Source organism: Homarus americanus, unplaced genomic scaffold (genome assembly GCF_018991925.1).
Source record: "Homarus americanus isolate GMGI-L3 unplaced genomic scaffold, GMGI_Hamer_2.0 scaffold34360, whole genome shotgun sequence".
Lineage (NCBI taxonomy): Eukaryota > Metazoa > Arthropoda > Malacostraca > Decapoda > Nephropidae > Homarus > Homarus americanus.
Genome location: NW_024739403.1, coordinates 5,672,438 through 5,687,187, shown reverse-complemented (window position 1 = coordinate 5,687,187; position 14,750 = coordinate 5,672,438). Strand labels below are relative to the sequence as shown.

The 14,750-nt window shown below is 37.3% G+C and overlaps 1 protein-coding gene across 3 annotated transcripts in view; it reads right to left on the bottom strand.

The window, feature by feature from the left end:
- Positions 1-871: 871 nt before the first annotated feature.
- The window catches only part of LOC121874564 (ADP-ribosylation factor 1), a 40,059-nt gene continuing 26,180 nt past the window's right edge, over positions 872-14,750 (bottom strand). For all 3 annotated transcript variants that reach the window (XM_042378758.1, XM_042378757.1, XM_042378759.1), the window contains exons 2-5: positions 9,826-9,987; positions 9,043-9,152; positions 4,499-4,624; positions 872-2,096 (exon numbers count right to left, since the gene is read on the bottom strand). In XM_042378758.1, coding sequence (XP_042234692.1) covers positions 1,932-2,096; positions 4,499-4,624; positions 9,043-9,152; positions 9,826-9,973 — 549 coding nt within the window. In that variant the 5' untranslated portion in view covers positions 9,974-9,987 and the 3' untranslated portion in view covers positions 872-1,931. The remainder of the gene's footprint in view (positions 2,097-4,498; positions 4,625-9,042; positions 9,153-9,825; positions 9,988-14,750) is intronic.

Below are 14,750 nucleotides of genomic sequence, written 5' to 3'. Positions count from 1 at the left end.
ACAAAATCAGGCTGTTACTGATATTTATCAGAATGTTTCATTCAATGCCTTTTCACTTCTCCAGTCAACTATCATCTTAAAAACAGACAACAGGCATATCACTGCATGTGAAATGCTTGTGCTTTTGTGACAATGAAGGGCCGATGTTCAATTATTATGTATTTTCCATTCATGGCATTTTGTCACTCGTGAGAATTTTTTTTAACTGGAAATTTATGTTCAAATACACAAATTTTCTAAGATGAAAAAAGTAATTACCAATACGTACACACAATTTGGATCACCACATGTTTATGCCTTTTGTTTCATCAGCATGTCTATACCTATGCAGAAAGGATACATCATCTGTCTATCAAAAGCTTGCAGCAGGATATCTTGTTATCGGGTCACATGTGGTTTCTCAGGGTACAGTATCTAGAAATTACTCCTATTTTACACAAAATAATTCCTATGTATTCCACTTGCATTTCTTGAGTACTGTATATATTTAATCCTGTGGTCTACAATGCCCCCATTTAAGTTGTTTGATTACTAATTTTCATATACCAGTAGATCACCAATGACATTTGTCACAATCTTTATAAGCTGTAATTCCTTTTCATGACCAGTGCACTGTAAATCTGTTACTTAGCAACTTTAGCCTAATACTAATAAATAAATCTGTGTTAGTTGATAGACTTAAAATATTTATTCCAATCAAGAAAATATTTGGACAATATTCATAATAATGATTCAATAATAGTGGCTAGATTTTCCCCCTGTCCATATTTACTTGCACCAAAAATACATAATTTGTTCTTATCAGAATATACAACCAATATTCTACCACATCATATACTAGGGCAGCCTTAGGATAACAGCATAGAAATCATTAAGCACAAATTAAGTTTTATTACATTTAGTCAAAGAGCATATGAAGTCAGAAAACCACCTTTTTTTTCTAGTTTCCTTGTGAGGGAATTTGCCTGCTCAAGTTTAACAATTCCAAGGAAAGGACATTGGTATTTTGGTAATATATTTATACGAAATTCAGGGTTTGAAACAATGACAAAATATGTATGACATCAAAGTTGATTAACTGATACAGTAGCTCCACATCGAGTCTATGCCAACGGGAATGTTACAACAAAAGTCAACTTTCAGGTGTGGTCTGTCCCATCTGTTAAAGGACCTTTGATTTTTTTTTTTTTTTTGAGACCAAGCAAAGTGCACCAATTCTAACAACACAGATGTGAGCTGCAAACACATTCCAATAAATAAAAAGTCCCTACCTTAAACTGAAACAAGATATACTATTATAAAATCCGATATTGAAAAAAGAAGAAAATGAGAAGAAAAAATGTAATTTTTGTTGCTTTCTTTAAAGAGCACATACCAGACTTTTACACCAGTATAAAGGCATTACACTCCGCCAAGTACCATACTGGGGCCCAAGTCCTAATAATTAAGTTCTCGTACTACAGTAAGACAAGAGAACGCTGGGCTCCGGTATGACCTGACATCGGGCTTTAAAGTCGATACTGTAGACTGGACAGACAGCAAGGCTCGTTCTCCTCCGTTCACCACTTTAAAGTCATTCACACATTGCTGACATCACAGGTGAGGTAACATCATTGCTGCACTGTCCAGCCCATCACTTGTTCACTGCACATTTTTCAGGCCCAGGCACCTTCCACCCAGTACCTGAACTATTCTGCAGGTCACCCACAGCAACTTTAGGTTACAGATTCACAGTGTTTGTTACACACTGAATAACTTTCTCCTTTCCTGAACCAGTTTCTTCCTTAATGATGATAGTCATTTGTCATCACTAACTTTTCTGTGCAGAATAGGCAACAAGAGCCTTCTGATGATCCAAGCCAGCAATCTAAATGATATAATCACTGCCCACTAGTTCAACTTTTAATGTGTGTGAGCTGCTGGTGGTGTGATTAGCGGTTGGCATTCTTCAGCTGGTTACTGAGCCAATCTAAACCTTCATAGAGACCATCCCCACTTGTAGCACAAGTGGCTTGTATGTACCAGTTACGGTTCCGCAGTGAGTGCAGACCCAATTTATCTGTGATTTCTGCTGCATTCATTGCATTTGGAAGGTCCTGAAAAAAATATTTATATATAATACATTTAAAAGCATTCCCCCAAGTCAGTTTTCAACCTCAGAATAGTCAAGGCTATTTCGGTAAAATAAGGATATCATAAAAGTAAATTTCCAAGGCTTAACCCAATATGATAATCCACAAAATTCAATGATAATGATAATGTTGGATCTGTAAAGTAAGTTATAAATTTGACATTCTTAATGACGTAAAACCTCAACATTCCATGACCATCTCCTTCACTTTTTAATAAAGCACACCAGTAATTTTCATTGAATCGCATGTTACAGCCTCTGTCTAAGTTATAGGCAGTAGATCTTATATAAATGTGGGTTATTCACATCTTTTCATTGTACATATAACACTAAGTAAATTAGATAGATAATCAGCAACTAAGCATAGCATATCACTTTTCACATGTTGTATGACATCCTATGTCCTCCACACACCTTTGATTTGCACAGGTCATCACCAATGCCCAGCCCCCAGTTGGAGGGAACACCAGCTAGTACTACAGTATGTGACTAGATGGGATTACCTGACATTCTACAACTAATTCATATAGGTTACCAGCGGTGGGGATCCAATTCTCACGAATGGTAATGTCTGTTCTGCAAAAGACTCGGCACTTGTTTATACAACCTTTTCAAGTGTTATCTCCGTCAAAAAATTAAGCACATTCCAGTGTATAGAGGTTCTACTGTACTTCATAAGCTTTTAATTTTATTTGAAGTAAAATGGAGAAAGAGTACTTCTACTTGAAAATATTTTTGTCAGAGTAAAAATACTTTTACTTGAACTTTTTAGTATTGATCTACCACTGGATGAAATATGTCATGGTCCTAAAAAATGAAAAAAATGTGAGACTATAAAGATCAGTCTGTTACCAAATTGAGGATTTGAACTCAAATGGGCCAGTTAGAGGTAAACAAACTTTATGCAATAATAAATATCAGCATGAAAATTACTACATTGAAACCACCTAGAAATACAGAAAACACCACCAACTACACTTGAAAGCAGTCAGACCACAACATTTAGCAAAGTATTAATAAGAATGAATTTGGAGACATTTCTTTGGTTGCCAGTCAAGACCAAAATTCCAAAAGGGAAATGGGATACAGACATGTAAAAATGACAACTTGAGGCTTGAACACAATTCAATTCGACTTCCTGCATCTAAAGCATATCACCTGCTTCCAATACACACTTTTCAAGGAATATAATTAATGATATGGAGGTACTATGGGTGGTCTTAAGATCACCAATCAACTGCCAATTGTGGGTAGTTGACTGTCTAAGATCACCTAGAACAGTTAACATTAATGAAAGTAGCCCAGCAGAGGGTGTCAAACAAGAAAATTTTGTGTTGTACAGATTATTAAAGGAAATTATAGAGTAGCTAAGGACATAAGACACTTTTGGACACAGAAGAGCTGGGATCAAACATATGCCACTTCCAGCTTCACCAGATTGGAAATAATTAACAGGACTAGCACAAGAGGGAAGAATAAAGCTGTTAATTTTATTACAAAATATGCAACCCTAATATTGGTCTTGAAACACACACAAACACACACACACACACACACACACACACACACACACACATATTAACATTGTAAAAGTGGTCCTATTCTTCTTTGCTATGTGTCCTTTAGCAGAGAGGCACTCAAAGAGAATGTTGCGGTGGAACCATGGAGACAAAAAACCAAAAGTTAATCCAATCAAATTTTTTGGTTGTAACTGGACCAAGCAATAGATAAACTCTGGACCCACATGGTGTGTGGGTGGCATGGGGACACTACCCATGGACTGGAATAGTCGACCATCAGTTGGCTCGGGTAGCCTGCGCAAAATGTTTTCTAAATGACCGTGTTCAGCCGAGTTTTCCCATGTTTGAGTGAATCTTAGTCGTGTAAAGCCATACCAGGTGGTGGTAGTAGTAATAAATAAAATGCTCTAGGAAATCCATGTTGAACGAAACATTAAGCGAATGGGCAATGAGCTTCTACCCATCTACATCAACTAAGAGGCTACTGGGATATCAATGGTTAATGTTAGATTACTGCTAATCATTACCTCCATTAATTTGCACAATAATATTTTTCTTAGTAAAAAGCATATGAATGCAATACATTCCTCCTACTTACAACTAACCAATATATGGCTGCACTGCAACACCAGTGCATACAGAAGGAAAAGAGCAATTTATATATAGACAGACTAATTACCACTAATTATGATGGACCAGCTAAGATAAAAAAGTGTGTTAAGTTAACTATTTTCAATGATTAACTAAAGGAATCTAAGTGATATGTGAAGTACTGCAATTATAAAAGCTAAAAAAATTAAAGGTTGATATACCATATTACCTACATAATGCAAAAATTTTTACTAACCTGTTTGTTAGCAAATATGAGTAGCACAGCATCTCTGAGTTCATCTTCAGCTAACATTCGCATTAGTTCCTCTCTCGCTTCACCAATACGTTCTCGGTCATTAGAATCAACTACGAAGATGAGTCCCTGTGGGAAGAATATAAAACGTAAAAATCTTGATGTCATCTTCTTAATCAAGCGTTTTGACTCCAGTAATCCCTTGAACACTTATGGCCATTGTATTACACTCCCCACACAGCACAAGAGGAGGATATTTTAGCAACAGCTTGGTTGACATCTTCACAAAATATATTATTTATGTATCAAACAAATTATACTAATTTATAAAATGATGACATCCTCCATACATTTTGCATATTCACCATTGGCCATTACCCAAAATACTGTCATGGATAACAACTCTGTCAAACAAGATGACTCGTACTCTTATACCAGTCCTAATGTACTACTGGATGCTGCAAAATTGAAAAATATTCAAACATACTTCAGAAGGATCTCCTAGGTGCAGGCTGAGGAGGAACAACTTGCACTTTGGTAGTTTCACACTGTCTTAAAAACAAAATGCCCTGACTTTTATATGCAACACAAATATTAAAATTTCTAAGTTAGTCATAAAATATATTTACAGTCGTCCCTCCATTTACAAATCTTGTTTTTTTGCACGCTTTCCCTTATAAATTTTAAGTAATTGTGACCCTTTATTTTTGTACATGAACTGGATTCAAAAATATACAATTTTGCATGGTCACCATATGGGCCTGAAGAGTGTGCCATTCTACACACAAATTATGTGAATCCACAAACCCAGCTTTATATATACAGTACAATATGGTCTCAGAGTAGACGAGGGTTACATTCCAGGAATCCCTGCACAAGTGCGAATTTGCATATACTGCATTTGGGTTCCCACTATATATAGAGATATCTCCGTTAATCAGAACAGTTGGGGCAAAGCACTTCTGGGAAAGAGATTTCGGGTAACAAGTTGACTCTCAAATCCTGGAAGAAAGAGAAAGAAAGGGAGAGAGAGAGAAGAGAAAGAGAAAAAAAAAAAAAAAAAAAAAAAATCCCCCTAATTTTCCGGGTATTGCAAAAAATTTCCCGGGACTTCCAAATATAACGCATTATATCCAATCCCAAACCGAAAAAAAATCCGCCATCCGCGTAATTTTCAACAAAGATGCATCATTTCATATCTCAAAGCTGGAAAAAATCTGCCATCCCTGGAATTTTCCAGGTAATGTACTGTAACAATTATCTGAAATTCCGGAAAACGAGCCCAATTTTCACCTCTCAAACCAGGCAAAAAATAAAAAATCACCATAAATTTCCAGAAAATGTGCCTGTCGGAAAGTTGTTTCCAAGCCCAGAATTTTTCAGCTTTGTGAATGACATTTCTTGTACAATAGAACGTTAATATAAGATTATTGATTTAAAGCGACACCCACAATTAAGGACAATGTTTTAATTTAAAGCAAATCTTTCTTATTTTGCGCGAGTCAATCTGGCGCATCATATTTAAAAATTTTTGTGCCTAATGTTTCTCTGGGCACGCTACACTGTCCCCTAAGGGCATAGCTGTACTGTACATGTACTCAAAATAATGTACTAAATGATTACTAAAATTTGTCTCGTGCAAACTATAGTATGTTTATATTCAAATTAATCACCATCTTATAAGAATTCCAGCAATGTAAATTATATTCTCCCGTCATTTCTGCGACATTTTATAAGCAAAAACATAAACTCAAGCTAAAGGACATAAATAAACATAAATACTTCACCTGACATTCGACATCAACTGTCATACATGTCACTGTCACCTCCCTCCCTCCCATCTTCCCAGCCAGGGTTTGGTGTTTTAGGCTTCGTTCTATCTTATATAATGTCACAGACTAAAGTTAGGAGAAAATAATTTATATTGCTGGAATCCTTGCAAGACAGCGAATAATTTGAATATAAACATCATATATTTTGCAAGAGAGATAAAAACATGTGCTCTTTGGAATAAAATTCTTAAATTAGAACTAAAATTTCTTTCTAATGTGAGCTACAGTATGTTTATATTCAAATTAATCACTATCTCATATGAATTCCAGCAATGTTAATTATATTCTCCCATGTCAGTTCAGTGACATTTTATAAGAGAAAAACTTAAAGTTACTCTTAAGGACATAAATAAATAAGCACTAGAGCTAGACCTCAGCATCAACTGTCAAACATATCCCCCCCCCTCAATCTTCCCAACCAGTAAACAGACCCATTTCACATCCCTTAATTTTAGCTGTGTTGATTTATGAGTGTTTGTTTTAACAATACTAAAAAAAAAAAAAAAAATGTTTAGTTTATTCTAGGAGATGGGCTGAGAAGCATCTGGGTAGACTCTCAGTCTTTTTAGTATTTTGTGTTTCTCTTAAGTACCAAACTAAATTATTCCATTGAAAGAGCACTTCGATTTAGTGTAAATTCGGTTTAAAGCGACTTCTCTTGGAACCTATCTCATGTTATATTGACATTGTACTGTACAGTATATGTACAACAACCCCCTATTTATACTAAGGTAACCAACTTCAGAGATCAATACACCACTCCTCAGTGAGTTCAATGTCTCTACCTTTTCTTCAAGCTCTTGCAGAAAGCAATTTTTTCTTTTTCTCACTCATCACCAGGAGTACTGCCACTAATTTTCCTCTTAGTGGTCTTGACTATGGTAAAATTCATCAGTAGAGAAAAACTTTACGAATATGAACGCCTGTGAGACAGATGGATGCCTTGCCAATCAATTTAACCTACAGTACCATACAAATACCTTAATGATGTACAAACACAGAAATACTAAACAGATTTTTTTTTCAGACATGAAAACATATTAAATAAATACTGTACATACAGTATAATACTAAGTACAGTATCATTTAAGAAAAAAAGTCAAACATTAGTATAAAAAAAAGAAAGATAAAACCCCCTGCCATCTTTGTTGCTTACATCCTCTCAGTGAATCAGCGATTGTCTCAAAATGTATACAGTAGCCTGCCAAGATTCGAGCCTGTTGTGTCACAGTGGGTATCTTCACATTTGCTATCTGTGTTTTTGTGAACATTTTATGCCCATTATGCCTGGACAAACAGTCTGCAAATGAGTGTTGGTAAACCTGTCAAGGTGCCCAGGAAAGTCATTATTAAGAACATGAAAATGAAAGTGATACGAAGGGCTGAGGCAGGTGAGCATCATGTCAATGTGGGTCAGTTGCTTGGCTTACTGTTAAAACAATACTGGATAATAGTGAGAAGATAAAATGAACCACAAGCTGCTGTCTCTCATCTCCCATTGCAGCCTAGAAAAAGGAGTAGATTCACAGTACAGGCGAGGCAAAGGTGGTAAACCACACAGCAATCTCCGAAAAAATTTACTGGCAAGTGTCACCCTAATAAATTTTGTTTTGTTACCGATGTTAAAGTCTTCATTTCATTGTACAAAGTTGAGCATTGTCACCTATACTGATTGTGACAGCCATTTATATTGTTTTATTTTCATTACATTGGAGCTGTCTGCTTGCCACTTCATATTTACCTTTCATACGGAGAACGTAATAGAAAATCACACACAATATTGTATTTACTTCTAGCACATTAACTGCTACCTTTTCTTATGTTTAAGACCTATTTTGGCACATTGGCTAGAGCGTGATGCAACCATGCTTATGTTCAACTCATAAAATACTTACTAGTTAACTCTCATGCCCTTCATATTTTCTTTTTATAGTTATACTGCACAGTACATTATATTTCCTATATATCCAAGTCACATTAGAATACCGAAATGATTTTCCACAACCTTTACAGTTTCATTACATGAACCAGTGGCAACTTGTGTTGCAGGTGTATGGGATCCCACTTTCAGTGGAATTAGAATTGTTAATTATAATGCCTGGCAACATCAATGGGATGCCAGTATTGGCCCAAACAAATGCCAAGAGATTAAAATAGATATGTCTCTGGACATATCCGTAAGAGGTGGGAGACTTCCCTGGTCAGGCTTCGCATTGGTCACTCTGGGCTGACCCATGACCACTTAATGGCCCAGAAGCCCCAAACAGCATGTGATATCTATCAAGTCCCAATGACTATAAATTACCTGCTGGTTGAGTGTCCCAGTCTGGGGAACCTTTGGAGATGGCATCTCTCCAGGACTTGGGAAATGAATGGTAACTACAGCACCACCAATCCTTGGTTCTCAAAGCAATGTATAATTTCCAGAGGATGGAGTTCCTCAGTTTACCAAGTAAGCTGGCATATATATAAAATAAACTACATGCATGTATTTCATCATTGGTTTTATGTATCATCCCCCACACCTTCCCAATAAATAACTATGTGAATAAAGTGTTGGTCAACAATCTATTGCAACACCAAATGTATGATCTCCATAACAATAATTACAATAATAAGCCCTTCTATACCACACTTTAAGCATGCAGTCACCTCCAGTGAGTTATTTCTTCAAATAGATTTATGCTGAGGACTTAGAAAAGGCACAACTCTTACCTGTGTGTTTTGGAAGTAATGACGCCACAATGGTCGGATTTTGTCCTGACCACCCACATCCCATACTGTGAAGCTGATGTTTTTATATTCTACTGTCTCAACATTGAAACCTGAAAATTTATACTTTTGAGTTACATGTGAACTTAAGTACAGTATACATGCACACATTTCTACCTGATTCTTTTGTCACCTTGAGTATGTTTCCTCAGGCAAGTCTTTAAGATCATGTCTTTTCCTATATCTAAATTGGGATAGTCCTTGTAGCACCTTTCTTAACATTTTAACAAAGAAACACTGAAAGACTGGAGAGCATACTCTCAAAAAAAATTTGTCTAGAGGACACATGAAGGAAGCAGTTACTTTGGCCCTGCAAAAATATAAAAATTGTAGCAAATATAATATGTTGACTGTGTGCAGCTCATCATAACATGAAAATAACAGCACATAATTTCTTGTAAATTTGATATACAGTACTGTATATGGAATGCAGATGGAAATCAATAAACAGTTTTGATCTAACTATAGCAATTTCTGTCAAGGCCTTACACCTTTGGTAGAAATTAAATAAAAATAGGATGCACTCAATTTAAATAGCCATTGAATAATCATATACAATTCCAATGCCATATATACAAATACAGTAAGGTTTACAAAGAAAAAATTAATTGCAAAACTAAAAAGATACACAGTACAGTAATTTGACAAGATTAGTAGAAGCAAAAATCTTTTAATGCATTAACACCTCACTTTAAAATAAGAATATACCCATGAAGCCATACTTACCAATAGTAGGGATAGTGGTGACAATTTCTCCAAGCTTGAGCTTATACAAGATGGTTGTTTTACCTGCAGCATCCAACCCAACCATCAGGATTCGCATTTCTTTTTTGCCAAAAAGGCCTTTGAAGAGATTGGCAATTACGTTTCCCATTTTGCCAATTTAACCTGTAATTTTTTTACAAATATTGGATAAGTAAAATAGTATACTGTTCAGTACTATTTAATAAGAACTAAGAGCATCAAAGTTTGTGAATACAGTAATGCATTTTCTTTTTAAGAATAATCCTACAAATTGCTTCCTCTGCTTACTAATACAGCACTGTACTATATATTAGGGTGTCATACGGAGGCGATTTTTTTTTTGAGTTTGAAAAATCGGCCCATGGTATTAATGATGTAGTTCTATATGCAGAATCATGTGATATCTTCAGATTTGAAAAGTTTTCATTTTTTGCTAGGTAAATTTTAACTTGAAATCTTATGAAAATTCAGTATTCCCACCCTTTTACCAACACCACTAAATAGCTTATTTAAAGTAAAGTAAATGTATCAGGTTAATTTATTAGGATGAAAAAATGATCCAGAATAGTGAAACTAATGATCTTTACTAACATTTATTAAATTTAATATTCCTTAGGTTGCAAAACTATCAAATACAAAAACCGGTTTTACTACTTCGACCGGTGTTGCTGCACACCATAGAGAACATGTCTTTCTTGCTTCTGTTTCTACTCATCCTCCTGCTGACCACCTGAGCTCGGATGCTAGCCTTCCCTCCTCTCCTGGCTGTACTGCGTGACTGCTGGCCTCGCTCACTTGCTGTACCTGGCGGCTCCTTATACTCTGGGTGATAGGGGGCCAGGCAGGGACATGCATGGGGTTGTCAGGAAAGCTCTGACTTGAACACTGGGTGAGGCTGCAGGTAAGAGGGGCTCACTGCCAGCCTGGATGTTATCAGATCTATTCGAGAATCAAGTGAAGGTCAGCACCTGAATTGAAGCTTCAGGAGTCTTCCTGACCCTGAAGGAATGCGTCACCCAACTGATTCGTCATGCCCGTCCTGTAAGTCTCATATCAAGATCTTTTGACTGCCACTCTTCTCTCATCCTTACTGCAGAGCATTGTCTGCCAGAACTGCCTCGGGATGAGCATACCAGGAAGAAGATCTCATCACGGTCTGCTCCACAATCTGAACAACTTCATGGCTGACTCCTCTCCAGGGCTCCAAGCTGGAAGAGAACATGCCTCGGACAGCCGGGAGAGCGATGACTTGACGGTGTTGAACCAATTTGGCAAGTAGACACTCACGATGAATTGGACAATAAGTCTCAGGTTGTGAAGCTGGTTCCCTTTCAGTTTATGATGAAGCTGACCCAAATTCTGCAGAACCTGAGAGCCGTTGTGAGCCACCTAGAATGTGAGACTGGACCTATCTGCAGGTAAGCAAGTCTATCAGGCATGACCCCAGTTTTGATGGCACTGCAAATCATGTAACCATAATTACTGGTCAGTACTCAGTGGAGTCAATGACAGTATATTGCAAGCTCAACGATGGGAGGGCCAACTGTGTATTTTTCAAAGCTCCGGTTTATTTCTAACTTCATTGGCAGAGTCCAGCATCTTGCCAAGAGGACCAGACCATCTGTTGTTTGAAAGAGTCTTGCCATCCAGCTCCTGGATCAGATGTCTGAGTGGCAACTTCGTTGGTGTGGAGGTCTAAACAATCCAGACCAGCTTCCTCCCAATCTTCTGCTCTATCCACTGTGACCCCCCTTGCCACCCTGTGTTGGTGTTGGTGCTGTCCTCAATGGCCTGCAGGGTCTGGTCTCACGTTCTCTCTGGAGCCAGTTCACAATGTTATCTGCCACTATCTCAGCTGGTTTCTGATGTCATCTTTCTCTGGAGTGAAATGCCACAAATACTTCCCTCCTGGTTCCACTGGCAGGGTAGTGTTCCTCCTTCACCATGGCGGGGAACAACTTGTCAGAGATCCTCAACTTTCATGAACACTTTAGTGTCATCCCTTCTCCCATCAAAGAGAACAAACAGGTGATTCCATTTTCTCTTATCCTTATCAAACTCCTCTTCTAGGTTACTGACAAGTTTCTCCTGAGCTCTCCTTACTTTGTTATGATCTATCACCAGGTGAACATCATCAGGTGTTATCAAACCACCGTCCAATCAAGCAGCTGTTGCTGTATCTCTGCAGTTCTCAGACCGGTGGTGTGCATGTACAGCCAGAGCTATGCTTTCGGGATATCTTTTCTATTTAGATCATATCTTTTCTGGAAGGTTTGGGATCATTATTTTTCTGGGTTAGGGACAAAGTCACCATTCTCCTGGTCCTTTTCGGATCAGCCATGGGGAAGTCATTAAACTCTGAATCAGCTTGACTCCAATCATCGGCCTTTTTACCTCACCCTGGGCCTTCTCAAGTCTCTTTTCCACCGGCAGCTCTTCTCCTCTTCTGTCTCTCTGTAGCCTCCTGTCTCTTGGACTCGGAATATCTTGGCTAGAAATCATGAGAGCCCCTATACTGCCAGTCTTCTCTCTCTGTGCTTTTGACAAATGCCAGTTCGATCACAGGAATCTTCAGTTCCGCTTGCAAAATACAGGAGATGTGGGCCTCGGTTTACAGTCGCGATGGCATCCAAACTCAGGACAGAGAACAATTGGGCACTTGCAATAATTATGTAAATAACTGGTCCAGTTGCTTGGCAAGCTGTCCTTAACTGCAAAGTTTTCACTCCCAAAGAGAATATCTCTTTGCCTTTTCCCCAACTGCTGTGATCTAATCTTCTTCCGACTTGTTATGACTGGAGGCTTGAACTGGCGTTAGCCAGGGTGTACTGTGCCAAGACAGCTTTGGTGTATCACTGGCAATGTCTGTTTGTGTAAGTTCTTTGGTTCTTTTCACTGATTTGCCTGATTAAACACCGTATCTCAAAATCTCTCAATGTAGGCAACTCCGGCTTCAAGGGCTCTCTCCCAGACCAAAGATAGTGACTGAGATGGCTGGATTTTTGGTTCCTCGTCCTGACACAAGCAGCCGCCATGAAATATTATCAACTTATAAATGCATCAGAATCTGAAACGAAAAAATATTGTTAGTTGGGTTGTTAAGGAATGAAGTCAGAAAGCAATGTTCACTATTTAATTGTAATGCACTAATGCAGCTGTACGTTAGATTTTCGATAAATTTCACGCTAAAATTTACCTAGCGAAAGGTTGCAAAATATTGAAACTGAAATTATTTTCTGTTTATATACACTAAAATCTACCAAAAAAGTGATGGGCCATTAGTTTTAGCTGATCTTCCCTCCTATGACACACCCTACTATATATACTTGTACAAGGTTACACATAGCCTACTTGCTGCCCTGTGACCTTTTGGAAAGAAATGTGTAAATATAAAAAACAGTGCTCAACACCGAGCATCCAATACGTATTCCCTCTAAGCTGCACACCACCAATCAATCGGGTACAGGAAAGCCTCTGATAACGACGGTACTACTAAAGACGATTCATATTTAAGACCCTGGTTATTTAGGACCCAATTCAATTTACACATTATTTTATTTGTATTTCCACGAAAATATAATAAAAAAATTTTATTCATAAAATCCAGATATGCAAAAAAAAAAAAAATAAATAAATAACTTGAGTACGGAGGCTGCCGGGCTAGTGAGCGGTGACGCCAGTATCACTAATACAGTATAAACAGTCGCAGCTGGCAGGCGGGCCTTTTGTTTTCGCGCATCTGAACAGGAAAAGTTGAAAAATATTCTCAGACTTCTTACATTTTTGCGTCCCTTTTCAACAGAGCAAGAGAGAAAGTGATAGTTCAAAAGCTAAAAGAAAGTGTAAAGTATTATTTAAAACATATATGAACAGTGATAAGTGTTGCTTTCATATTCTTAGGTAGAGAAATGACGATATGTTTTCACATACAGGGTATGCACAATTACATACATTAGCATTCCCAATCCGTCTCCCTTTTTTCATTACTACTGGTTAGTTACTTCTAGTGTTCCATTTGTGAACATTAAATAACATCACTTAAAACATATACAGGTATTCATTTTTTTTACATTAAGTTCACTACAGCTACAACCAGGGTCTTATTTTCTTCAGTAGAAACATCGTCACTCACAAAAACAATGCAGTGTTGTCTCCTCTTGTGTGTTTTAATATTCAAATTACGTATTTTTGAGTCCCAATGTTAGTGATTGCATTGTGTACCGACAAAATTTTTGTTCGTAAAAACCTTTAAAATGGCTGTCATGCTTAAAAGTGGGAGTTCTGTGGTGCTGAGAAAAAAGAGACACCCATTTTAGATTTTCTATGTATTATCTTCACATTTTTGACTTACGACTTAGATTTGGGTCCCTAACCCCGCCGTGAGTCGAGGAGTGGCTGTATAAACATTAATTCAATCAAATACTGTAAATATTCAGTAATTAACAATAATGAATCTTTTGTACATATTCTTATATGATTAATGGTGCTATGTTTCCTTCAATGCACACGTAAACATTGGTGTTCCACTGTCAGTCTCTCACTTTTTTTTTTATTTAATATCAGTGGTTACTTCTACTGTACATTAAATAACATATGTTTTTTTTTGCATAAATTTCACTACCAGGTTGACGATCCCTTATCCGAAATCCTTGGGGCCAGATGTGTTTTGGATTTCGGAATTCAGAATGGTTAGGTTAGTTTTTTTTCAGGGATCAGCGCACCCGCGCACAGGTCACCGACCCACATTGGGCCGAGGGGGCGAAAAAGTTATAATAATAATAATAGTTGTAGTAGTAATTCATAGGTCGACTGTAGGCCGTGTTTCTCACTTTTTATCTTTTTTTTCATTCTCGCATTTCTTTATTATTATTATTTTATGTTTGTGTATTTTTTATTATAAAATTTAT